The 27,852-nt window shown below is 40.4% G+C and overlaps 3 protein-coding genes across 3 annotated transcripts; all 3 read left to right on the top strand.

Annotated features, from left to right (window-relative positions):
• The first annotated feature begins 1,452 nt into the window (after positions 1-1,452).
• sepsecs (Sep (O-phosphoserine) tRNA:Sec (selenocysteine) tRNA synthase) lies at positions 1,453-10,881 on the top strand. Its single transcript, XM_070929942.1, has 12 exons — positions 1,453-1,570; positions 2,599-2,714; positions 2,789-2,943; positions 3,114-3,232; positions 3,651-3,809; positions 4,114-4,267; positions 4,484-4,586; positions 4,706-4,835; positions 5,696-5,787; positions 7,587-7,680; positions 7,871-7,961; positions 10,047-10,881. Exons 2-12 carry the CDS (start codon positions 2,601-2,603, stop codon positions 10,291-10,293), a joined length of 1,458 nt encoding a protein of 485 aa, XP_070786043.1. The 5' UTR covers positions 1,453-1,570; positions 2,599-2,600; the 3' UTR covers positions 10,294-10,881.
• Positions 10,882-13,932: 3,051 nt separating this feature from the next.
• lgi2a (leucine-rich repeat LGI family, member 2a) lies at positions 13,933-18,374 on the top strand. The gene is made up of 8 exons (XM_070929782.1): positions 13,933-14,202; positions 14,449-14,520; positions 15,521-15,592; positions 16,279-16,350; positions 16,697-16,768; positions 16,956-17,125; positions 17,310-17,474; positions 17,557-18,374. The coding sequence occupies exons 1-8, from the start codon at positions 13,940-13,942 to the stop codon at positions 18,372-18,374; spliced, it is 1,704 nt and encodes a 567-aa protein (XP_070785883.1). The 5' UTR covers positions 13,933-13,939.
• Positions 18,375-22,270: 3,896 nt separating this feature from the next.
• Positions 22,271-27,385, top strand: LOC139305811 (serine/threonine-protein kinase/endoribonuclease IRE1-like). Its single transcript, XM_070929760.1, has 6 exons — positions 22,271-23,731; positions 23,854-24,026; positions 24,108-24,331; positions 25,070-25,199; positions 25,308-25,405; positions 26,083-27,385. Exons 1-6 carry the CDS (start codon positions 22,477-22,479, stop codon positions 26,240-26,242), a joined length of 2,040 nt encoding a protein of 679 aa, XP_070785861.1. The 5' UTR covers positions 22,271-22,476; the 3' UTR covers positions 26,243-27,385.
• Positions 27,386-27,852: the final 467 nt, after the last annotated feature.

Here is a 27,852-nt window from a genome sequence, read left to right as displayed (position 1 = left end):
TTTAATCTTTTTCTTTTTTGCATACATGGGACATATCGTGGTATATCGATATTGGTATTGATAACACTCTTATTTTAAGGTACAAATATCATGGGTTGCTATTAGCATAATGATAACAAGATAAGGCTAAATGCCAACTTGAATGCTCAAAATACTGTGTAGCTAAACACTTATTCAGCGGTGGAAAGTATGACTACGTACATTTACTCAAGTATTGCACAATTATTCTCTTTACTTGAGTATTTCCATTTTATGCTACTTTGTACTCCATTACATGTCAGAGAGAATTATTGTACTTTTTACGACATTACATTTATTTGACATCTGGAGTTAGTTATTTTTAGGTTTAAAATGTTCTTTTGAAACATAATAAATATATATGAATTCATAAAATATGATGCATGGTACCCAGCAGTATATAAAATCATTCAAATTTGCTCCATCTTGCCCAACATCAACATTCAAATGTACACACATAAATGTATTTGTAATATTAATCCTGTTAAATAGTATACATGTATATAATAATATAACACAAAAGGGTTCTTCTGCATAATGTTTACTTTTAGTTGGTGATAGTGCTTATGTACTTTTACCTTCTATAAACTTTGAATTTTACTTGTAACATAGTACATTTACGTTGATTTTTATTTATTTTTTATCCTTAACTTAAGTTACACACACACACACACACACACACACATATATATATATATACTTCCACCACTACCCCTTTGCCCCTGTAAAGCCACACTATGCAAGTACGTTATTTTTGGTCCCAGTACTGTCAACCCTGTATGTAATGCCGCCTTGCTATTGTTCATGTAATAATGCAAATAATTCTCATACATTTGATTAAAGAGCTGAAATGAAAGGTCTGTTTTGTGAAATTATTTCCGAAGGCTTCAATATCAATAGTGTGTGTGGATGTAGTGTATGTGGATGTGGATATCCAATTAAATGCCATTGTTATTCATTATTAATTAAATGACATTAAGTGTTTATTAATTCTAACAACAACTCATTGTAAAACCTTTATTTTCAACCCTCTTCCAAAATCACACTAGACACTTTAAAACATGTATTTATATATATAATACATATATTTAGATATTTTGTTTAGGTGTGCGTTTTATTTATTTATTTATTTATTCATTCATTCATTCATCAATGTCTTCCAGTGGCTTCTGGGGAAAAAATACCAATATGTCTGCTTAAATATTTTCAATGAAAGTTCAGTTATTTGGTGCAGCAGTATAATAATCTTAAACAAAAAAATTAAATTAAATTAAAATTAATTTCTTAAAAAGACAACAATTTCCATAAAGCTGTGAACGGAATGGTGAATTATAAACTGACTGGCATGATTAACTGGGACGCCGAAAGACGGTCGGTCACGTGATCAGCTCTCCTCTGTCATGTGACATCGTGACGTAGCATGTTCGCTGATTCCCCTGCCTCCCCATGCTGCCTCCTCCTCCTCCTCCTCCTGCCTGTCTTCATACCTGTTATTAGTTTGGAGGCAGTGTGACGGTTTGAAACACGGGCAGTCTCACAGGAAAGCTGTGAGGTAAGAAGATAGAATAGCTGTCGTCTACCAAAGCAGCCCTGTTGGAGCTGTACGGCCTTGTTTCTCGCGTGACAACGTTAGCTTAGCTTAGCAGAGCTGCTAGCAGCCTTGCCGCCAAGGTAAATAACATGAGGCAGTAGTTACCAAATTATAATCATGGTTCCGGTTAAACTCATTTAAGCTAAGTTTGATTTACAACCTCTGTGGTTGGTTAGGAGTCGTTTAACACTGGCGTAACACGACGTCTCCTTGTTGGTATGTGTTTCTCTTGATGTTAAACCTTGGCTAACGTTAAGTAACGTTATATTAGGACAGCAGACACGTAACATTATGTATGATTTGTTTTTATTCAGGCCTCACTGAGCTTGAAAATGTCATTTACAATTGTGGCCAAGATAGCAGCACCGCATAGAACACAACTCATAGGTTACAAAACAACGACTTAAATAAAATATATAGTGTAGTAAATGTACATTTTCTGTGTCCACACACCCCTGCTGCTCGCTAACACGTGAGATTACTTCTGACATGTCATGTTCATACACTTCACAGCCATTTTTGTTTCATAGTAGACGTGTCTGTTCGTTAAGAGGGATGGAAGGAGTGGAAGTGATTATTGGACTTTCATCATGTTGGGGCACTCATAAGAGACAGATTAAAAAAATAAATAAGTCTAAATCAAAGTGGCAGAGGCCAAGATACCCTGGCTTTTTATTAAGCTCCCATAATGCGCCCCTGTCGTTATTATGAGGGTCCCTTAAATGAATTTCTGTACTGCAATTTCTTGTTACCTATATGCCAGTATATATGTGATAGGCTGAAATCTGGCTGTAAAGTAGAGACAGATACACTATTTGTTATAATACTACTTGTTTTAGGCTTCTAATTTTCTGCAGTTACGAGTTGTGCTTGAACTGCAAAAAACAAAGTGCACAACCCATAAACAAGAAAAGTATTTTTGTTTGAAGTATTCCCATGTGGGCCTGAGAGTTGTCTGCGAATGTTAACATGAAGCTGTTGTGGGACAGAGATGAACTGTGAAAACTTCAGCCTGAGTGAGAAGATAGTGTCGCCCTCCTACATCCGACAGGGGAGCCAGGCGCGTCGCAGCCATGAGCAGCTCATCAGGCACTTACTGGAGCAGGTAAAGCCTGCGGCTGCCATCATGTTTCCCCAAGGTCACTGCAGATTCCTCTTTTCACGTTGTGTGTCTTGCAGGGTAAGTGTCCAGAGGAGGGATGGAATGAGAGCACCATAGAGCTCTTCCTGAATGAGCTGGCTGTGATGGACAGCAATAACTTCCTCGGCAACTGTGGTGTAGGAGAGAGGGAAGGCCGGGTGGCGTCCGGCCTTGTGGCAAGACGACATTACAGGTTCGAGTTTGACATTCAGTTTGTAAAGTGTGAATGGAGTCACTCTGCATAATGTCCATTTTTTTCAGAAGTTCTAGTCATACAAATCTTCACGAGTAACAATCAGATTTGAATGCTTCACAAAGTTTAAGAAGCTGTTAAACGGTTTCATTTGTGACCCTTTTATGAAGGTTGATCCATGGCATAGGTCGGTCAGGTGACATTGCTGCCATTCAGCCCAAAGCTGCAGGATCCAGTCTACTTAACAAGCTGACCAATTCCGTTGTGTTGGACATCTTAAAGCTCTCAGGTGTGTATTTCTTATCGTTCAAACTAAGTGTGTTATATACTTTGCGAGGGCATTCAATGTTTGTGCTTAATCATGTTGGAATTTACTTTTGTATGTTTGAAACCACTGAACAGTTGTAGAGCGATATTCTATAACAAGAGAAAAATAAAATTGATCTTAAAGGGCCATTCAAGTGATTTAGTACCGCACTTCCGTCAAGCTAGGGGAATCACAAGAGACTGATCATTGATGTCATCATGATTTGGAAAAACTTTGGAAAGCTCCTCCAGAGCCACAGAGCACATAACCCAGATGTTTTCACAGGCTGAGTATCAGTCCTGAGTAGTAAAGTGGATTGCCCCTTTAATTCAGGTTTTTACTTGAAGGTGTAAACGGGGGGAAAAAAATAAAAGCATGCTTTGTTTCTTCTGGACAACAGGTGTCCGCAGTGTGGCGAGCTGCTTTGTGGTTCCCATGGCAACAGGAATGAGCTTGACTCTGTGCTTCCTGACCCTTCGTCATCGGAGACCCAAGGCTCGCTACATCATTTGGCCTCGCATCGACCAGAAGTCCTGTTTCAAAGCCATGATCACAGCAGGTGAAAATGACATCAGTATCCGATGTCCTGTCACCCTTACATCTTGTTCACAGACTAGATAGGTGTTTGAAATTAGGCAGCAGATGGCGATTTTCTGGGGTGAATTTGTCAGTCAGAAATAGTGCCATCTAAAGTGTCTTTCTTGAATAGAAATAATTAAGTGATGACTAAATCTTTGCACTTTCTTTTTTGCACTTTCACCCCCATGCTAGCTAGAAGTGTGCTTCTTCCTCATAAAAAACACACACACAGTCACACCCGAGGGCTTTCGCTGTCTCTTGCTCATATCTGACTGTTTTATCAGGCTTTGAGCCAGTGGTGGTGGAGAATGTTCTTGAGGGTGATGAGTTGCGGACAGACTTGGGAGCAGTTGAGCGCAAGATTGAGGAGCTCAGAGCCGAGAACATCCTGTGTGTTCATTCAACAACATCCTGCTTTGCCCCGCGGGTCCCTGACAGGTAAAATGCGTTTCCATTTACCCCCTTAGGCTTTTCTCAATGTCTCTGTAGTTGATTTATAAATACCAGTGAGGATTACATGAAGTGTATCATGAATAATTTAATTATAGGTGTCCTTTTATTTGAATAAACACGATATAAGCTGTAATTTGGCCCGTGGTGTGGGAGTAGAGTTTGTGCCATTTCTAAAAGTACATTTGTTACCTTGGCTTGTAGGCTTGAGGAGCTGGCCGCTGCGTGTGCCAAATATAACATTCCCCACATAGTTAACAATGCATATGGAGTACAGTCGTCCAAATGCATGCACCTTATACAACAGGTAGGTAGCACTCATCCCCAATCCCTGTGTCATTTGTATTTCTGAAGCGGAAGAATACTTGTGCTTGTTTTCACTTGTACAGTAATTGCATGTATTTTCTTTAATGTGTCTTTCATCAGGGGGCTCGTGTTGGAAGAATTGATGCCTTTGTACAGAGCTTGGACAAGAACTTTATGGTTCCAGTAGGTGGTGCCATAATCGCAGGTTTTGATGAGTCCTTCATACAGGAGATAAGCCAGATGTACCCAGGTGAGTATTAACAACACTATGGCTGAGCTATGTAAGGTGAAATCATGGCGGCAATAGATAAAATAGTAGATAAGTGGATGTGTGTTTATTTATACAGATTGTATAAGTACAAATGTATCTGTCCCATCTTTCCTGATGTATTAATGTACATGTTTACTGGGCTTCACTGTATTGAGGAAACACTTAAACTTTTATTTTATTGCAATTATTATTGTTACTCGCACTTTTCCATCGACAAGAGTTAAAATATGATAAGTTTGGGGCTATGAACCCAGTAAAGACAAAAGACAATGAAGTATTAATGATACAGCCGTAGTCATTTTTCATAATTCAATCTTTTATTTTCTTTTTGAATATTTTCATATGTGATGAACGCTGCTAATTTCTTTTCAGTGCGTCTTAGTACAATGAAAGAAAACTGCTTTTCAATAATATTGAGTGGGAGAAGGCCATCATTAGGGATGGGTACTGATTGAAATTTCGCAGCTCCAAAATGATACATGAAGAATAAGGCTGTATTTTTCTTATTGTCTGTGGACGGTGTATGTGGGATTGACTCAAAATAAAACTACAGTGCCCGTATTCATCCGAATGAAGGAACACGTCACAGTGCAATAGTGTGGCTCAGTGATAAATGTTTCGGACAACAATGGAGCTCAATGGCACAAAGGAATAAACCATGTTCAGCTTTGGCTATGATGACAAGAAAAATATAGAATTTCATCAGACTTTTGATACTCACCTTTACAGCCACTGATGCTTCTGGCATTTATACCTATAATATATATTATAGGTTTGCACACAGCAGACTCTGTCTAGTTTCTGCTTAGTAAAGTCACCTCTTGGTCCTCTTTGTCCAGGTCGAGCATCGGCCTCACCTTCCCTTGACGTCCTCATTACCCTTCTCACTCTGGGAGCCAGCGGCTACAAGAAGCTCCTGTCAGAAAGAAAAGTGAGAGCATGCACACGTCACCTTTTTTATAAGGCTTAATATTTTTAATATATTGGTATAAAAACACTGCTGCAATGTCAGTCATGCATTGGAGTAGGTCTGAATATGTTTCGATGCGTGCTGTGTCAACCTCTTTCCCCTGAACACTAAAAAAACCCACAGCTTACATAAGTTGTATTGCAGTGGATCACATGCTATGACTGTGTGTGTATACAGCTCTTTGCTTACCTGCATTCTGACTGAGGGATGAGACTTTGTAGAGGGAGGTGTATGCTATAGCAAGATAAAATTGATCCAGAAGTTTCAGAAAACATCCCCTGGTGGCTCCCTGCTTTAAAGCACAGTTTGCTCACAATGCAGCATCCCCCTCTTCAAACGGTAGGCACTGCAGCATTCTCTCACCTACCATAAATGTACTGTAAATGTGCTGGGCTATATCTGTTTCTGTTGATGCTCAGACCTCGGGAAGATTCAGAAATAAATGACTCTTCTACATCAAATTTTCAGACCTATTAGTAAAATCCTCTGAGAATACATGGCGTACAAACTACACCCAAAAATGACACTCTTAATGGATGGCATACAATACCCAAAATGCCATAAGTGTAAAACCGACTCCACAGCGGAAATATAAATCTAGGAAGTTCCTCTGGCCTCTCACATGACCTGACGCCATCAAGGCTTATTGATTTCTCTTGGTCCACATTATGCATAATTAATGTACAGGACCAGTTTTCCATATTGTCTGCAGAACTGAGTGATTTCCTCACATCCTCCCCCCCTGGGGTCAAAAGCTTTAAATAATTCAGACATTTCATCTGTTGAGATTCATTTACAGCCTCATGTAGCCACTTTAGAAAATGTCTAGATATTGAAAAGAACCAGCAGATGATGTGTGTTTTCTTTTTGGTAAGGATCGGGCTTCGTCATCACACACACATTTATTGTCTGCAGAGTCGTTGCCATGCACTCCCTCCACCACTTGCACCCCTCCTCCCCAGGGATGATAAAGTCATCCATTGTTATTAGAGAACAAGGGACACTTGGAGACACTTGACATCATTGAAAGGCTGTTTGTGTTTGACTCATGACAGAGAGAATATTTTCCTTCTTGATGCTTTCAATTAGGAAAGTATGAGTCAGCAGAGCACTGTGACACACATGCACATGGTGACACACATACACACTGTTGCACACTGCTGCAGATCCTTCAATGTGCGATGCTTCACTGGGGAATCTGGCGCCAGTAGCCAGCAACAAAAACACTGCGATTTGTTGTTGTGCAGCTTCCCCACCTGGCCTGGGCTCACAGCATCTGTTTCCAGAACTCCCTCCCCCTTATTTAGTCTTCCACACACTGCTTTGAGGCTCTGAACTAAACACACTTTGTCAGCACATTTTAAACATGTGGATGTTAAAATCTCAGGATAAAAGCACGTGTTTCCTCTTCTCCTCCCTCTCTAATTGATCCCAGAGGTGGATGTGTGACGCGAGTAAAGGTCCTGGCCAGAGATGGAGAGGAAGTGGACACATTGTGCTGAAGCTTGGAGGGAAACGCTCACAGTCAGGCAGGCAGTGGGAAGAGCAGAGGGGGAAAGGGAGGGGTTTGGGCACGGGCTGGCCTGCTTGCGGATAGATTTGCTTGATTAGCAATAAAAGCAAGGCTGCTGCTGCTAAAATAAGGCTGTGGCAGAGTGTGAAAGGAGCATTGTGTTCCTATTTATAGTTCTTTCGTATGGCCCCTGCTCCCTGTAGTACTGTCTCTCCATGCCTCTTCTCTGTGTCTGCGTGTCCTGCAGGAGATTTATTCGTTACTGGCTCAGGAGCTGAAGAGTCTGGCCTCTGCACACGGGGAGAGATTGCTTCACACCCCACATAACCCCATTTCCCTGGGTAAGCTCAATGTACTGGCTACAGACCAGCAGGTCTACAGACTGTATATACACCATGTATTAAAATTTTTGTTTGGGGTTTTTTGAGTTTTGAACGCTACATTTCTGACCCTACATTAGTACGTTTTTAATCTTGGATAGCTTAATGTAGTCACTGTGTATATGTGTGTTTGGTGTGGTCTCTCCTCCAGCCATGTCTCTGGATGGTCTCCAGGCCGAGAGCAACAAGGCAGTGACTCAGCTGGGCTCCATGTTGTTCACCCGGCAAGTGTCTGGAGCCAGGTATGAAAACTTTAAAAGGGCATGGCCGTAATCTGGCCTGGAGTTGGAAACATGGGGGGGAGGGGACTAAAAAGAAGAGGGTGTGAAGGTGTGTGTTAGTATTGTGGAGTGAGTCGGCGTGTCACAAAAGTCAAACGGGTTTGTCCGTGTCCTCAAAAATGAGGGGCTGAGCTGTGTGTTGCCAAAAAAAATGGCCAGTGGAAGTCAGCAATCAGCCAGATGGATCTGCTGAATATGGTGGAGCAGAAACTACTTTAGATGATTAGACGGGCCATCCTATCAGGGCCGCCTCCTAATTTAACAGGATGTTTCCATTACGATCCGCAGAGCGATGTTGTCTCCACTGGGACAGCAGGCTCAAACTGTGACGTAGCTTTGACGGCCATGTTCTCAGTCCCACTGCTAGTGTTTGTTTCTTAGCAGAAAGGGAGGAGGATTTGTCAATTCTTCTTTGTTGCCTTCTGCCTCAGTCACCCGCGGCTGCCAAAACACAGAATTTGGGAGCTGCTTTTGTTTTTCCATTTTTCCCTTCAATAGTTTTTGACCAAGCATGGGAACCTATCTAAATATTTAAAATATCCCGAATGAATGATTTATTTGGGTCATTCTGTCATGCTTGTTTTGTGTTGTTCAGGTTTTAATGCACTCATGCCTCAATTGGATTTTAAAAAAAGCAGAAAAGAAATAGCCTCCACCCTTCCTTCCTTCTCCTCTTGATTTCTATCAAGTGAACATTTTTCCATGGTCAGAGTGCAGAGCTTACTCAAGGTTCATGCTTCAATGACACATTAATCTTTATAATTTATAGCAGGATATGATGTGTGTTTATTGAATGACGTAGTCTCAGTGCCAACCATGAATACTGGTGCGAGGGAGCTGGCTTTATTCACATCAACAATGAGCTATTCTCTTATCCAGCAAAACATCTTATTACTATGCATTTCTCTACCATAATGGTCTCTCTCTCATACACACAGTCCTAATAGCTGGCCAGTAATTGATTTCACATTAAAGTGAGTCTAAACTGTGCTGACAGTGGTGAAACCATGCCAATTTTCAGGGGCATAGGTATTGTTTACAGTATTGCAGAGTCTGACACTTAGAAACCGACTACCGCTCAAAAGCAGTTTCTCGCTTCAAACATCCACCCCTGAAACACTTTAAGTATGCAGTATGTTGGTAGGAGAGCGCTGCCTTGTGTCTCTCATTTCAAAAACAGACGAGTTTGTAAAGGAGTTTACTTTTCTGCATGAAGCTTCTAACTTTGCAAAGACAACAGATCGGATGCCATCATGCCGGGCTAAGTATGACCTCCATTAAAAGAAACTTGCTCTTTAAAGCTGCTATAATCGATATTAATAATGGATCGTATGACTTATATGATGGGTCACTCGTAGTGACGAACCCACTGAGAATTTTCACCCGACTCTGCAGTTCCCCTCAGTTACACTGGAGAGGTTTAAAGCGTCTTTCAGCTCATTGTTTTGGTACTAAAAGGAGACCAAATACTGGAATGAACGTTGCGCCGTAAATATTGTTTGCTAACAAGTCCGCCATATTAACTTAAAAGTTGATGATATGTCAGTGTAGTGTTGTTTTCGCTGCCCCCAAGTGAGTTATTGTTATCTCTAACTCTAAAATCCTAAAAACACAGTATTTACAGTGACATATACATTGCAGGAAGACAGTAGCATTTTCTGCCATCTATGAAAGATTCTTGTAAGTATCGCTTTAAAGTTTTCCACAAGAGTAGACAGTTACGGAGGCACAGCGCTGTAGGCTGCGGGACTCTTTTCTATTGAAAACAAAAGAATGGAACATTGCTCATTAGAGTAGAGTTTCTTTATTGAGTAAATAAAGCTAATAGTAAATATTTTGATTGAATAAGTAGGGCACTGCCTTCATTACAAAATGATTTCTACACTCTCTGTAAAAGTCAAATTATTTTGTTGAAATAATAGTTGTTGTTTGTCAAGTGAGTAGCTTAAGCTTTAGCCAGGTCATAGTTGTAAAAAATAATACATTGTAGTTGTTTTCCAGCATGTTAAATAATCATTACTGCTCTACATTATCCCATGTTTCTAGGGTAATACCGCTGGGCAAGGAGCAGACCATAAGCGGACACACGTTCCGCGGCTTTATGTCGCACTCGGAGGAATACCCCTGTCCTTACCTCAATGCCGCCTCAGCTGTGGGTGTCACTCCTGAAGATGTGACACTGTGCATCAAAAGGCTTGACAAGTGCCTGAAGACCCTGAAGAAAGAGGGAAATGCGGCGAAAAGTAGTTCCCCAGTACTTCCGTCGTGCCAGGAGGACACGACTGGAGACTGACTGAGCTGAAATAAGAACATTTTAACAGAGTAGTCGAGTAGAAAAGTGATTTCTCCTTAGTTTGAGCCCTCGGCTGCCTGCACTTACTCCTTACCTGATTTGAACTGTGTGTGTTTTGAATGGCACTTGCTGATGGATTATCAATCCAGACATTGACTTGAACTCTGCAGCAACAGCTGGCGATGAACCTGTGTGCAGGTGTCCATTACAAACAAAAATGACACGATGTCGCTGAATAATTCCCTCCTCTGTAAAGCTGTGCTAATTAGTAGATATTGTAAGGACACAAGCTGCATACAAATGCTTCTCATGAGCATATGGTATTTCACCACTGATCTAAAGTTAGACCAAAGTGTCTGCAAAGACTGTTGTATTGTCTGTATATGTGGAAAATGGTTTACTTTATTATGGATTTTGGAGTAAAACAGATTCTCATTTACAATGAAGCTAAAGCTTTCTAAAGCCTCCACATTGCCGTTATTGGGTGAAATACTCTATTAATTGGCCAGTCTTTCAGTTTGAAAGGAGGCTCTGAGAGGCCCATAACTTCCACTCATTGATATATGAACTGATATAGCTTTATAATCTAGCGTGTTGTGCCATTTCTTCTGCTATGTGTTATAATACGATACAAATGCCATTCACTCCATTTGCAGCCATTGTATTGGACTAGCTCATTGACTTTCAGGCTCTGAAACCAATTGCAAGGAGCAGATAATCAATTAAGTGCAGCAAACATAGATCACTCGTGTGTTTAGTGAAGGAAATGTTCACTGTTAGTCTCGGTTATAACCTGCACTGTATGTAACATTAACAATTTAAGAGTTATGTAGTTAACAGTTAGGCTTTTTTTTGCTGTTATACAGCGTGGGATGAATTTGGATTTCAGCCAGAACTTTCATCAGGGGATTTGATCTTTAATCACACAAGTCTCCTCCATGTTTGCACATTTCAGAGGTTTTCTGAAGTCTTTTGTCTTATTCCCTCTGCTCATTAGGAAGCAGAGCAGGTAGCACCCTGAGGCACAAAAATAGACTCCTGCTAAAGCCTCACTGACTGATGACTAATCTATATTTCGATACTGCACTGTCCAAGTTCTTCCCGTGCCCTCCCCTTCATCTGCTGCCCATTATCAAGGGTGATTGCTCTTTGAAAAGCTTGGGGCACATGAAGTAGATGCCGCTGCATGTTCTGGAGTTCAGACACTTGTGTTCTAATCAGAACCGGAAGCACCAGCTGCTCACAGTTGCTACGTCTGTGCTGGGCCCAGGTGCGCTCGGGCGTAGCAATGTACAGTCAGCACATGTCGGGTTTTTGAACTGCCATTAGTAATGCAGGTCTGACTGCATGTAGCGATGGCAACATGCAGAACCAGTCCACCCAGCAGCCTTTGAAAGTGGTCTGTTGTCAGATAGGATAAGGGTGCTGTATCAGCACACTTCCACTGTTCCCAGGCTATACTGAACCATTAACAAAATATAGTGGAAAAACACTGCGACAGTGCTGTTACAGTGCAGCTCTCCGAAAAGCAGAATTAAAAACAAATCAGCTGTAGACTGACATAAATGACTGCATTCTGGTTTACGAGAACAACGCTGGCTGTCTGTTAATATGTAGAGCTGGGGAGCAAATGTTTTCCTGTCTGGAGATTCTTTAGTGTCTTTCGTTTCTCTCCCTCCTCCCTGTCACCAGTTTGCTATGTTTCTTCATCTTTTGCTGATGTTGCAGAGATGCTGTGGGGATTGAGAGAGTCAGACCCACATTTTTGTGCTGGCCAGTTTTAAGGGACCCCCCCTTTATTGATCAAGTCTGCTGCAGTGTGTAAATCAGAAAAGGGCTGCCAATGAGTCTTTTTTTTTTTTTTTTTTTTATGTAATCCAGTTATCAGTGTAGTGTCAAGCATTGCAAAAAGGAAGCTGCTCAGGTATATCAAGCAGTAAAGATTATGGGGAGAACAGCCCACATTATGACCCAAGTTAGCTTATCCATCAGCATTTAAGTGTTTTCCCAGTCTTAAAGTGGCAAAAGACACTCGCAGCCTCTTGTTTCCCTCAAACGCAAATGATTGTTTACCTTCATCCCTCCTCACCAAAATAGACTGCCCTTAAAAAATATTCCTCCTGAATCTGCACGCCACACACTCAATCATAAGTCTAAGTACCCCAGGGATGCTGCTGGATGACAAATGGCCCTTCACTCCCGGCTCTCAGCAGCTGCCAGGTAGAGTGCAGTGATGATGGAGTGCCAGAGTGACATAAACAGGGCTATAGATCAACAGATTGTTACCCAAGAAGGGCCACAGTTTACCAAACTACCAACAGGGTCATGGATTACCAGACTAGTACCAGTGGGGACACTGCCCCTGGGACCATCCTGCTGCTGCCATCAAGGCAGCAATACTGGCCTTCTTGGCTTCTGGGTTATATAATAATATTGACCTGGGCCCGTATTTATCTTACAGCAAAGTAAACACATGTATGCTCAGAGAAGGACTGGCCAATCAAATACAAGGGTTTAAACCGTCGATCCTTCATTCTTTCAAAAGCAAAACATGTAATTATACGTTTTTTAAAAAGTTAATTTTATTTGTGTGAAATCCTTAATATCTCCAGTAGCAATTAACATGCAGACGTAGAATGTAGACATATAGAAACATAATCACTGGCAGCTTTGTTCTTGTTGTTTGCGGCCGATAACTGCATTTGATTCAGATTCAGAAATATGGTGTGCAGGTGAGCAAAAACAGAAATGGTTATTCGCAGTTGTGTTTACGAGGCCTCTGGAGCTCTGTTGAATATGTGTTTTTAAGTCCTTCGCATTTTATTTGGAGAAGTTTTGGAGTAGGAGTAAAAGTGAAGGACTTTTACTTCCATCTTTCACTTAAGTCCAAAATTCCACTTCTAGCAGTTGTTTAATGAATAAGGCCCCCTGCCTTGTGTTGATGCAGGTGTCTCTGTACACATACTGCATACATAGTGTATGCTTTGGCTGCACATGTAACCACTGAGAGACAGCCACTGGATTTAGTTAAGAAGCTCTGCCAGCTGAGCGGCGCTGTCCATGGTGCTGCAGTTATGCGCCTCTCACAGCCTCTGTATGGAGGAGGGGTACTGTACAGCTTACTGTATGTAAAACTGTCCTGTGCAACAATATATCACCTCCTGACTTCATAAAGACACTTAAATAAGACGCCTTTGTTGATTCTAACACACTCACTGTCAAACACTGCCAGAAATAACCGAGATATGTGTCTCAATTCTGTCCAAATGAGCAACAAAATGTAAATGTGTATGTAGCTGACGTCATTCTAAATATATTTTGGAAATCTATTAACGCATGATTGACAACACGCAGTGTGTCTGCTCAGACAGTGAAACCACATTTCGACGAATGCCACATATCATCAGAAACAGGCGTGTTTGCGCTTCTTTGAAAGCAGCATTAACTGTATGTGAAACGTTCAGGTTACCAGATCATCTGTGGCACCCGAACACTGTCTTGTTTTTTTTGTTTTTTTTTTTCTCGATGCGTTACGGCTGTTTAACCAACAGTTATCCGACTGGGGCTCTGACTTAATAAATAATTAAAGTGGACGGAGGGGAGCTGCAGCTGATTTGCTGATGTCAGGGAGCCAGTGCAGCATTTCATGGTGCAGGGTGGAAACGCGCGGTGCCATCTGCCTCGATCGGCGCTCTCAGCAAACCTCACACATGCTAGCCCCGCAAGAAAGATGCTGCCAACTCTCAAGATTTGGGCATTGTTTTCTGTGTCGCTCTGTTTCCTGTCTCAACCGGGTCATCTGAAGAAGGTTTTCCGATGTCCTTCAGCATGCAGCTGCTCCCGGGAGTCTATCATTTGCGTCGGGTCCTCCTATGTCCCAAGGATTACCCCCAACGACATCAATTCTTTGTGAGTAGCCTCTATATGTGATGGTTTTTTATAAACGACATGTACTTGCATGTAGAATATACTGCAATCTAGGCTTCAGTTTCATTCCAGTTGTCCTTTGCTGTATTTTATTATGTATACCATCTTAATAAGAGCTGATGTTGCAAGGCAATGCAGTCCTGACTCCTTTCCACCTCTGATTGATCACTTTTCAGCATTTCACTTGCTTTGGTGGCTGTGTGTTCATCTTCTGTTTCTTCCTTTCAGGAGTATCGTCAATGGGACTTTCTCTGAGGTCAAAGAGGCAATGTTTGCTCACATGCCATCTCTCCAGCTTCTGTAAGAGTAATTCACCTGCATGTCATCCCTCTGTATGATAGGGTTTTATGAGTTGCCCTTACCTCGTAGCAAAGGCTCCTATTAGAACAGAACTATGCAGACAGATTGATTTCAAATTGGTGACTTTCAAAACTTACGTATATTTTTGATGTGGATGTTTAACATGACAAACACATCACACTGTACAGCCTAATAGTGGTTGAGATCTGACAGTCTAAAGGTCCAATACTCTCAGAAATAATAAACTTTAGTCTTGGCATGTGATATAATAATTGGCTTTTATGCTACTGAAGCACACGTATGTCCAGGAACTAACTTTCTGTTGTGCATTACTTTAATAGAGATTCAACAATGCATCTTTCAAGTCTGTTAGGCGCATGTTAAAGCAAATTAGCAGTTAGGGTTTTAAAAGGGTTGGACAGCTGGAAATAAATAACGGGAATCTAGTCTTGAGCTTTCAGTGCAGTCCCATACCATATTGTACTTGCCAGGCCATCAATCCACTTTGTTACTCCACTAATGATAACTGTGACGCCAGCAAAAACAAAGGCGTGGCAGATATAGAGCATTTAACCAGAGTCATGACACATGATTTACAGCTAGATGCATATTGTGGTCAGAGTGCAGCTGCTGCCACAGCTTAGTGTTTGTTTTTTTTTGTTTTTTAAACCATTTCCCCTTGGAATTGACTATTTTCACAAGACAATTGTCTTATATGTGTGTTGCATCTTGATAGGGAAGAGGTTATATCTTCGTACAATAAAAGTATCTGTGCTTTACTCCTCTGTGAGGAACACTATTTCTGCACACATTTCTGTTTGTTTGGTCAGATGTGTTTTTCTTCCAGTACCACAGTGTGCTGAAATGGCGATAGAGGCCATACAACATGGTGAAATAATCACTCACACTCTTAATTTCACATGTTGGCATTAAGAATTGGGCTGGGAGCAGTTTTGGCTGCCAGCACCTGTTAATGTGTTAATGTTGTTATTTATTACAGGCTTTTAAATTCCAATTCTCTCACAACTGTAAGGGATGATGCATTTTCAGGCCTTCCACATCTGGAGTATCTGTAAGTTCTTTAATTGTTTTTTTATTTTTTTTTCTATTAAAGTAGTACATTCAGTGAATTAGTGTAATAACTAAACATGTTGGCTACACAACATGTGTACAACATTGATTTAATCAGTTGTAACTGGATAAAACTGCACACTTAATCTAACATAATGAAATAGTCTTCTAGGAATGTTGTTATGGGCATGAGGTTATGTGGTTGGATGTTGGTCTTTCAGAAAGTGAATGAGGGAGGAAAGTATCGACCGTACACCCTCTAGTGGTTCAATTTATACCAGAGCAGAATCTTGACTCCTTTGTCCACAACCAATTTTTGTTTTTGCATACATTTTTGTTATACAAAAATAATTGTATAAAGTTCATGAATTTTGTTAAAAACGGACTGCTCAAAATTCACCAGAGGGTGACGTGATCACTTTCCCGCCCCATTGACAGAAACAAGTGCTGATTGTGTTCAGAGTATGTGTATGGCGAGATCTTTTGAGAGGCAAAGTAAGATTACTGTAGCTACATAATTTCATGTAAAAAAAAAAAAACCAATAAAAATACTTCACTGATTAAAATGTACAAGTGCAATATTTGTACTTTATTTTTCTGCAATTTTTTGTCAATATGTAAGTTTGGGGACAGCCATACCACACGATTATCACTAAATCCATCATGCTTTTTTCTTATCTTCCACAGGTTCATTGAGAGTAATAAGATAGAGACTGCATCCAAATATTCCTTCAGAGGACTCAGGGACTTGACTCACTTGTATGTTCCAACATTTAAAATCATTACCAAACGGAGACTGTTAAAAAGTCTAATTTGTTAAATATTTATTTGAAAGTGATTTTTAATACACAGCAATTATGGACCATTGTAAGTGATGCTAAATAGTTAAATGTTTTATTAGGATTAAAGGTAACAGTGTTGAACATTAATGGATATTTGGATATATAACATGTTAACATGAATGATTTTAAGTTTTAACACCAGACAATTTTACTTTGACTTCTGCACAATATACAGGAATCATGTTTTTCCATTATTTGCCATGGAATTATGATGTTCTTAATGACTGGGAGACATTTTCTGGATTGATTTGTTGCTGTTCTAGGTCTTTGGCCAACAACAACATTAAAGCCTTGCCCAGGGACCTCTTCATTGACTTGGACTCACTGATAGAGCTGTAAGTTTGTCACTCAGTTAAAAGTGTTGGGAAAATAGTGTAATGTCCTCTGTTTTCTTCCTCATGATCCGTGTCAAGAATTTATGTTGATACATTATGTTAAATATCTTCTTTTTTTTCCTTCTGACGTGCCTTCTAGCTTGTCTATTTTGTTTCTGCAATGACATACAGTACTCCTCTTCTGCAGGGACCTGCGAGGCAATGCCTTTGAGTGCGACTGCCGTGCCAAGTGGCTGATGACGTGGCTGAAGAACACCAATGCCACAGTATCGGATGTCGTGTGTGCCGGACCAGAGGACCTGAAGGACAAGCGCCTCAATGATATGACCAGCCTGCACAACGAATGCGTCTCAACGGGTGAGAAACACCTGAGCCAGCTGGCCATGTCTCTATTCTAACTGGCATCAGTGTCAGGCAACTCAACTGGGTCATCCGAAGAAGTGTAAATAAAACGCAGAAGTGTAGTTTTCTCAGTTTATCTTCTTAAAGTTGCTTTGCTTTTAGGTTGCGGAACATTTCAATTCAATGTGCCTTTCCACAGATTTTGTCCTCCATCAGTCTGTGGCATCCGAGTCTCTGTCTGTTGACACATTCAGCTATAAGGATGATGTCTACGTGACTATTGCTGCTCCCAGCATAGACAGCTGTATGGTTTTCCAATGGGATCACATAGAAATGAACTTCAGGACTTATGATAACATCACAGGTAAGGCAATGCCTTAACAAACTGTCTCAGAATACCCTGGTTGAGTTTTAGGCCTGTTTATATCCTTTCCCCTGCCTCCCAGGTCAGTCCATTGTGGGGTGCAAGTCAGTTGTCATCCAGGACCAGGTGTTTGTCATTGTGGCTCAGCTCTTTGGTGGTTCCCACATCTACAAGTTTGATGAGGATCAAAGCAGGTTCAGCAAGTTCCAGGACATTGAAGTGTCCAAGATCTCCAAGCCCAATGACATTGAGGCATTCAAGATTGGCTCTGACTGGTTCTTTGTGATTGCTGACAGCTCGAAAGCAGGCCTGTCCACCCTCTACAAGTGGAACGATAAAGGCTTTTATTCATACCAGTCGCTGCATGAGTGGTACCGCGACACAGATGCAGAGTTCTTGGACTTGGATGGGAAGGCCCACCTTATTTTGGCAAGCCGCTCACAGGTGCCTGTGATCTACCAGTGGAGTCGGAGCAACCAGAAGTTTGTCCTGCAGGGCGAGATCCCGAACATGGAGGATGTTGTAGCTGTAAAGCACTTCCGGATCAAGGAGGAACTCTACCTGGCTATGACACGCTATATTGGTGACTCCAAAGTTCTACGTTGGGGTGCCAAACAGTTTGCAGAGATCCAGGCCGTGCCCTCACGTGGCTCCATGATTCTCCAGCCGTTCTCTTTCAAAGAACGTTACTACCTGGCCCTGGGAAGCGATTACACCTTCTCACAGATCTACCTGTGGGATGATGACAAGAAACTCTTTGACCGCTTCAAGGAGGTGTACATCCAGGCACCGCGCTCCTTCACTGTGGTTTCCACTGACCGCAGGGACTTCATCTTCACCTCTAGCTTCAAGGGAAACACACAGATCTTTGAGCACATCATTATTGACTTGAGCTTGTGAGAGGCTGTGCCTTATTGCCCCTCCTGCAATCGAACGTCTTCCACTAAAAAGATACATTTGTGAAGGGAAAAGAAAGGACCAGAACAGACTTGATGAACTGTTAAATATGAATTTCTACATAGTTTTCTGTCACAAATAATAATAATGTTTGGAATCCTTTTAGTTTCTCAAGGTGTCTTGACTATTTCTCAATGGCCTTGTCCTATTATCTGTTCTCATAGCCTCTCAGACTTTCAGAGATACCACCATTTCACAAGGAGTGAGAGGGAGAGTCAAGACGGTGGACAGTTGTACAAGGCTGGTAAGCTGGTAATTCTCCTAAAAATACAGCTGACATTCCTGAGGCTGGAAAGATTTGAAATATAATTTGATCTATTTGGATGTATATATTTCGATGTAATACCCCCTGTGCTAATGGTTTTATACCCCAAAAAATATACACCAGGACCTGAGAGAAATATCATATTACTACTGAGGGTGTAACAGGTGTGGTTGCCACTTACCTCATGTCCTCGTACCCTGTGGTAATGTACAGTATGTTGCCTTATCAGCACAGGGTTTTGTGTTCTGATGGGCCCACAGTGCCTCCCGCTGGCCGTGATAAAATATCACACCCCTTTGCTTTTTCCATACAGGGAATGTCTCGAAAGCACAAACCTTTAATTATCGTAGCAGAGACCATTAGAGTATAGTTGTGAAGTGGAAAATGTTACTGTAGGTGCTATAGATTATATTGCGTACAGTAAAAAATGAAGACGTAGTTTGTTGTTTTAGGAGGTGAAGTATTCAGGACTGGATATAGCTAATGCCTTTTTTGAGAAACACACATGAATGAAAAATCCCCATTTACCAGTAGATAACCTTTTAGTTCAGAGAAACTGTAAGTGGCAAAGCAGATAGAAGCTCTTTTTATCCATTTAGTGGAACGGACCTGTGTTTAGGTGATGTCAGGGAAGTAAAACCTACATACAAGTTTCAAAAAATAACCACAGTTGTCGGACTACTGACGTAATGTTACTTTTTTAAGCCATCACTAAAAAAAACGGCTCCTCACAGCAGAAGTCGGTTGACTTAAATATATCAATTTGATAAGAGGGCATCATTTGTTTGTCCAAAGAATGAAGGAAACAAAATGTTCATGTAAATATATCCGCTCAAGTTGAGAGTCTTTCTGTTCTTTGAAATTACTGAATGTTGACTTACAAGCTACAAAATGTACATAAAACAAGGACTGCAATGCCACTACCTGTTTGTCACACACAAGTCTGAACTGATCTTTGCACTTACTTTCAAAAAATAAAATGTTACTGCAGCTTGCAAGAGCATGACATTCAAAAAAGGGTGTTTGCCAAATTCTTTTTAGATAAACCTAACAAACTCAGAGGTCTTAAAGTGCTTCGACTCATTAAGTGAATGGTATTGCATTTAAAAAAGAACATAATGGAATATGCAAGCTTTACAACATGCAGATTCTTTTGTATGGTTTTGTTTTAAGCATATTGAATGTTACTCTCAAAATATACTGTAAATTTAATCAGTTGAGTGTCAAAATAAATGTGTAAAAGTGTGAATGTAGGATGTGTTCTCACAATATTTCTCATCAACTTTGCTCTCATCAGCTTGGTTTCCAGCTGCAGCAGGTGGGTGTTTTAAGCGAAAAAAAAACTCACGATACACAGTCTCAGCACCAAACTGCAGACTTTTATCAATACACACAGTATGATGTCACTATCCTCCATGCTGTAATTCAAGATGAGGATTCATATGAAGCCCCAGCTCACAGTTTAACACTTGCCACGATGCAAGTGAGCATTGTGTCATCATAAATCTACAGGTCTACAGTCAGGCAGCTTTCCTGGCTTACCAATGAGCATATTATGTGTTTCATGGTTATTAAGGTGATGTTTCACTGAGTTGGCCACCTCCAGAAGGCTCATCAATGTTTTTCAGCTGCCCCCCACTCATACTTTATCGCTGTAATCACCACCACCACCACATGGGCAGGTTGTCGTGGCAATTTTGTAATCCCACTCTGACAATGAGACAAAAAGCCCAGAGCATGGTACACAGGACAAAGGTTAGTTTGTAATATGCACACAGGTGAGAGGCTGTTCATTCCCGTTATACCTCGGCCCAGTCTCCCCATCTGTGGTGCTGTGGCCTTTTGTTCCCCTCCTACATTACATCAGCCTTGATAGAGCTTGTATTTGGTCTTCAAGTCTGGTCGCCTGACAAGTTGTTATACTTTTGCTGTTTAGTTTACATTGTGCAAGATTCAGCATGATCAAACATTATTATATGTGTAGTGTTTCCTTACAAGGTCTACATTATAGAGTTACAGAGTCTTCCTCCAATAAAGTTGCATGTTTCAGTACAAGACAGCTGGTAACTCAGCAGGCTTCACATACAAATCTACTTCCTGTCACTGCCTTCGCTTTTCTGTGTTATCAAGCACAGGAAAGGGCGTAGGTTTTGTTTTCGGACGTGGGGAGGGAGAGGGTGACGCAATGCGCGTGGACAGAGAGGCAAAGCTGGTTCGCCGTTAAAAACTGAAGGCAATTAGATAAAGATATCAACACTTTCACCAGCTCAGATCGTCTCGTATTCAGACTATGGTGACTGGACAGTCCCAGAACAATGTTCAGACAGACTTTAGTTCGAACATCAACCTGAAACAATACAAGTGAAAGTGTCCTGTGGAAACCCAACACGTCACTTCGACATGTGAGTTAATTTTCCTACAATCCTCTTGACATTTACCTTAAAGTTATGTATTCAAATAGTGTGCTCGACCGAGAGAAACACACTCGTGTCGGATTACTCTTATTCATAATCCATTCTTACGTTTTTTTTTTTTGTTGAACGTTTACTTACAAACGCAATGTTTCATTCTTGTACCTACTGTGAGCATATATATATTATTTATAGACATTTCACGGTTTCCAGCCTGAATGAGGAAGTGCAAAGTTCAAACAGTCAGTGAGGGAAGGGTGCGGCGCTTTTCGTGCAAGTCACATGTAAACACATTAAATCATTAGCAAGTCTAGAAATTAGGACCAGTGTTCACTCGTATTTGTCTCCAAATTGAATTACTACTCAACCTGTTGCGACTTTTTTTTCATCAAATGCAGTAAAAATAGGAGAGTTTTCAAGATGTGGAATTAAAATGATTTTGCATACATGGACATGCAGGTACTTGAGGGTTTGTGAATCACAACCTTGGTGTTAAATATCACCTCTAGTTGTGCAAGTCCGCCATCTGTACCCACATACATTACAATGTTGGTAAATGTGGTTTCGTTCGAGCTTCTCAAAGCATTGAAAAGTTACACTTGAAAAAAAAAACAAACCTATAAATATAAGGAACCTTTAAGCTCAAATTCTAAAGATAGCTTTTGGCTGCTTGTCTTACGTTTAAAACTGCACCACATGTTGTGACAGTAATATCATCATTTTGTCTTTTTCACAGTTCCTCTGAAGGAAATAAATGGATTTCTTCGCACAGCTACAAGTGACAGCCCCACCAAGAGAAACACATCCCGTAATACAGTGTATCATTGACAACAACCTCAAGAAGCTCAAAAAATTACTGAAGAACAACAGCATTAATGAAGTGTACCCCTGCAGAGAGTTGGAGGACGATATAACCCCACTGATTGCTGCTGTTGTAAATCACAACAGTGATATTTGCGCTTTCCTTTTGCAGCAGGGTGCAGAACCAAACAACATTTCCAGTAATGGCTTGTTACCTTTGCATTATGTCTCACTATCCAAAGCACCACTTCTTTTTGTGGAGAAACTGCTTGAAGCAAAAGCTCATCCAGATGGATGGACTCTACAGCGATTCTCACCACTGCAAACTGCTGCCCTCAATGACAGGGATGATGTCTTGAAAATGCTAATATCTGCTGATGCAGTGGTAACATTGTTAGCTGTCACTGGTCCTGAAGATATTATTTGCAATGAAAAAATATCTCATAAGATTCATAAGCTTGCATTGAAAGGTGATGAATTATGCTCCATAATTAGATACTTCCTGGATGTGGAAATCGCTGTGCAAAGGAAACTACCCGAAGAAGTGTTCAAAACTTTTGAGAGTCACATGCTGTTGGAGGATCCTCAGACCCATTTGACCATAATTGAAACACTTTTTAATGGAACTGGACTAGATGAAGAAGAATACCACCAGAGAAGTATCAAATGGCTGAAGGACACTGGAAATCTGAACACCTACATTGCAGGTGTAGTCAGTCGCTTTCCAAACATTTTCCAGGAAAATATAAATCAGCCGATCGTTAGTTTATATGCAGTTTTGTGTACTGTGGAAGACATACCAAATGAGCAAGCACTAGCTATAATCCCACATCTACTGACACAGCTTTGCTCAAAAGAGAGACCTGACTTATGTGAAGTTATTCTGCAAACACTATACGTGATAACACAGAAAACAAAAGGCACAAATGACTGGGATCACAACTTTATGAAGAAGTTATGCAAAACAATTGCTCCTTTTATTCAAAAAGAATACTCCATTCGCATTAGAGTCATCACATACGGCGTATTTGCAAACTTACTTTTGTTTGAACATGCTGTTAACATCTTTACATCAGTGGGGATAACTTCAGTGCCCGAGGACATACTGACATCTGCAGATGTGAAAATGAACGACAAGCTGAAAGAAGTCCTCAGACACCTGAAAAATCATTTAAGCAAACCAAACATGGAATATGAAGATGATCGAGCCGTGCCTGAATCCAGGAAAAAGCAGAAAGATAAGGAAAGGTCAGGAAAGCTTGTTTGCACTACTGCAACTGATCCAACTGTGGAGACTTCAAATGTTAAACCCGGCCAGTCAAACTCAAGTACATTACCAATACTACAGAGAAGGCCAATAATCAGCAAGAGGTGGAGAGAAAAATTAGAGAAGCTTCAGAGCACTCATGAAAGTAAAGTAACCAGAATTGGGAGCATGATTTATGTGAATGATGCAGAATTCCGCATAGCGAGGGGCAGCGATGGCACTGAAGTCTACTTGGGGCTGAGAGATGATGGCACTGAAGTTGCTATTCAGAGAATGTCTAAATGCAACCGTCAGGATCTGAAGATTGAGGAAGGATTTCGACAACTTCCAGAGCTTTATGATGCTTTTATTGTACAATACGTTGACTTTGCAGAGGATGTGAACTTTGGATATCTTGCTCTTCAACTTTGTGAATATACCTTGGAAGAATATATTGCATTAGATAATCTGCCTGTAAAGGAGCTAGTGCATCAGGTCCTCGACAGTTTAAGGGTGCTTCACTGTCTAAATCCTCCAATTCTCCACGGGGATCTCAAACCACAGAATGTTTGGATTGGTAAGACAAATATAAACATGTAATTCACTATCTGAAATTCAAAGTATACACAAATATTTCATTAAATTCTGTTCAATATATGATTTTGTTTATGGAATAAATCTACACCATTTATCCTGCAGATGTTAACGGGAGGGCAAGACTAACTGGTTTTGGCATAAGTAGACGATTCCCCACAGGACAAACAACTTTGCACACAGTCAGTGCGGGAACAAAATGCTGGATGGCCAAAGAGACTTTAAAAGGAAGAGCTAACAGAGCTAACGTAACATACAAGTGGAGTATGGACATACAGGTTAGTTTTTCGGCTACACAATTTTTGTTCATGATTAGGTAAAAAGTCATTGAGTAATTAAACTGGTGTTTAACTTTTAAGGTGGCAGGGATGCTGATATATTATATCCTCTCTGGAGGACACCATCCTTTCTGCGACAAATACTACGAATGTGTGTACAACATCCTTCAAGGAAGGTACTCTTTGGTCGATGTTCAAGATGTGATGGCAACAGATCTCATCGAGTGTATGATCGATAAAGAACCAAAGAACAGACCTCAAGTGGAAGAATGCTTGAGTCATCCCTTCTTCTGGACCACTGACAGGTAGAATCATCTTTATCATGATCAATTAGTTAAGATGAATTAAACTGATTTGCTATTATTCTTCTGTTTTGTAGCTAGCATAGCGTTAACAATAGAGGTCTCTGTGAGGCTGTTCTTAAAGGCACAGTGGTGCTTTCATCTAAATGCTAACATGCTCACAATCGCAATGCTAACACGCTGATGCTAAGCAGGTATAATGTTTACCATCGTCAACATCTTAGTTTAGCATGATAGCATAATTAATTAGTACTAAACAAAAATTACAGCTGAGGATGATGGGAATGCCATTCGCTTTGCAGACATTTGGTCATAAACCAACATATTGGAAGATCTGAAAATTTTACATGATGATGGCACTAGATGAAAAGTCAGGGTCATTAGAGTCGTTAGGAGTCGTCCTGTGGGAACTATGAATGTCTGTACAAAGTGGCAATCCATCAAATAGTTGCTGAGATATTTCAGTCTGAACCAAAGAGGTGGACAGGCCGACCAGCAGATATTACCATATATAGAGCTGCTACCATGGCTGGTGAAAATCAAATGATACATCAAAAGATTTGATTTGCATGCCTCTCTTGGGTCTTTGGAAGGGACTTTTTCTTTAATTGTTATTTCCATATCAACATATTACCATAACATCTGTACATCACCAGTTATCATCAATATGATACGACAAAAAGGTTGAAGTTGTTTACGTTTTGTCAAACTTGCATCCAAAACATACCTTTTATTTTCCAGGAGAATTGAATACTTGAAAAAGATTGGAAACAGGAAGGAGGTGGAAAACTGTCAAAATGCAGACCAGGAGTTGATTTCTTCACTGGAAGAATCTGCTGGGGTTGGATCCTTCAAAGAGTGGAAAAATAAGGTGACTGAAACTTAACAACTTTATTATTTATTTGGAAGCCCACTAGTTTGTGTTCCTGAAGTCCACTTTGTCACAAAGTATAATTATAACTAACATATGGTGTTCTAGTTTCCCGAGGTGGTCCAGAAGTTGGAGGGCAAGAAGAAAGCCTACCCTGAAAACATGTTGGGATTACTGCAGTTCATACAAAACCTCCATGAACACTAGTGAGTAAAAAATGATGATGAAATGTCAAGGATAAACTCATTCTCAACATTATCTTTTCTCAGTTATTTCGCTCATTATTCTTTTGGTGGAAGGAATGAAAAGTGTTCACAGTGACAATAGAACATTTCTTTTTCTGGAAAGAGACATACTGAGTTTTCAATTGTAACTTTTCTTTCATTCGTCCACAAACAAAATTCCATTCACCTTCATCATATTGGGGTGAAGGCAAAAATCGAAAAAGTAAGAAAATATTCTCAGAAGACTGGACTTTTAATATTTAAGTTCTTGTCTTTGGAACATTGAGGATTAAAGCTGTATTTTTTTAATGGCTGCATTTATTGAATGTTTTTCCCCGCTGTTTTACTGAGTTTAATCTCTCATTGACCTACATCACGCCTATCTTCACGGCTGCATACCATTACTTTGTTTTTGTTGCTGCTTATTACAAAAAATATATATCTTTTTGCTACACAAAATAGACGTTCTTCTCATCTCTGCCTGCTTTTCAGGCCTCCAGAAATTATTTAAACAAAGTAGTTGAAGTCGTCACAACCAGTCGCAAGTCGACATTACTCCATTTCAAGGGGTCACAAGCCAAAATGTTGGGAGCCACTGGTATATTGTAGATGACTGTCGGGATTCAATTTATAATACAATTTTATTTCTCTGTTTGCAGTCCGGAGGACGCGGCCAAAGTTGATCTGATGTTGCTGTTTCCTGATCTCTTTGGATGCGCTTATAAATTAGCCAAAAGCCAAGAGTGGAATTTAGAGCCACCCCTGAAGGAAATGTTTACAACAAGTGTCCAAGAGACGACATCACCACCACAGCCGTAATGCCACCCACAAACTGTGACGGGCCTCTCAACATGCCAGTTCAAGAAACACATTTCTACTCAGCCAAATGCAAATTGAAACCTAGCTCTCCGCCGCAGTCTTTCGATTCAGCTGGGTCTTTACTTAGATGTAAAGAAGGCCTGCTGCAACTAAATTGATTTGAATGAACTGTAGCTAAATGCAATGAGACCTGTTGCGGGGTGGTTGTAATTCAGGGATGCAAATTCTACATTTGCTTATTTTGTCATTGATCTGCGGATCCACTGTATAGCAAAAAGACACATCTGAAAGCCTCTGGATATTGGAGGCCTAGCTCTTCCATATTCATATAATGTAACCTTTCTTTTCAGGCTATCACAGAAAATAGCTCCTTCAGTTAAAGAAACTAGTTCTGATCTAGTTCTTCATCAAATCCATCAGTGGAACTTTGACACAGGTCTGTCATTGAAACGGCTGAAGTCAAAGGCCAGCAAATAAATATTCGACAGATAGAGATTTGCTGAAAAGAATTTGCTTAAGTTACTGCAGCTTGTAAAAACCAACCAACAAACTCATAAGTCTTAAAATTCTTCTGCTCAGTATGTGAATGGTATTGCAATTAAAAAACACAATGGAATATTCAAGCTTATACAACATCTTTGGCTGCATTTCCTAACCTGTGTCTAGTTTATCTCTGTACAAGAGTGTGTGCTCTTTTGCTGCGAGGATCTTTTGAGTGTCAACTTTCGATGTCTCCTTCTGACTGGCTGGATTCTTGGTTCGGCCAGGCAGTGTGTACTGCTGATTGGTCCGTTCGAAACATCCTGCCTTTTGAAAGAGAAAAAGAGCACAGAGACAGGTGCTGACAGAAAGAGAGAGAGAGAGAGAGAACATTGAGCTTGGAACTTGCTTTATCGATGCCAACAGGGATCCTGAATGAAGAGTTGAGTTTGGAAAGATCATTCATACTCAAAGAAGACATACTTCAGAACTATATGTCATTTTGGTTTTTTTTCATTTTTACTTTCCTCCAAGTCTAAGTAGAGCTATAAATGTAAAAAAGTTGAGTTCTAGTTACTAGCCTAAATGAGAAACTTCATAGGGCAAGATGTACTCAAACAAATAAAGTCCAAAACTAACGCTAAGAAGCATTTTGTTACTTTACTTAATGTTGTTGTTGTAATTTGACATTTTTAGGCCTCTAGGAATCTAGGAAAAACCATCACAACCAATAGACATATACAACTTATGATAAGGGGTTGCAAATAGACATTGTTACATTTCGAGGGGTCACAAGCCAAAAGGTTGGGAACCACTGGCATATTGTAGATGACTGTCAGGGATTTTCTTTGCAATACAATTTTATTTTTCTGTTGAGAAGGTGGACGAAGTTGATCTGATGTCAATGTTTCCTGATCTTCCTTTGACAACAAGTAAGTGTTTCCATTGTATTTCATTAAAATGTCTGGCTTATTCTCCAAGATATGCCCACAATGAGGCATTTTTACAGCTTTGTGCTTTTATTGTGAAGGAATCATTGTATAATTTCCGTTTTGTTATTGCCAATTCCTCGTGAGGAACGCCCCAGTAATTTATTTCCAAATAATGTAGGCTATCAAGTGTTTCGTATT

Source organism: Enoplosus armatus, chromosome 23 (genome assembly GCF_043641665.1).
Source record: "Enoplosus armatus isolate fEnoArm2 chromosome 23, fEnoArm2.hap1, whole genome shotgun sequence".
In the NCBI taxonomy this organism is placed as follows: Eukaryota; Metazoa; Chordata; class Actinopteri; order Centrarchiformes; family Enoplosidae; genus Enoplosus; species Enoplosus armatus.
The sequence above is the reverse complement of the archived record's forward strand: the minus strand, read 5'-3'. Positions and strand labels throughout refer to the sequence as shown.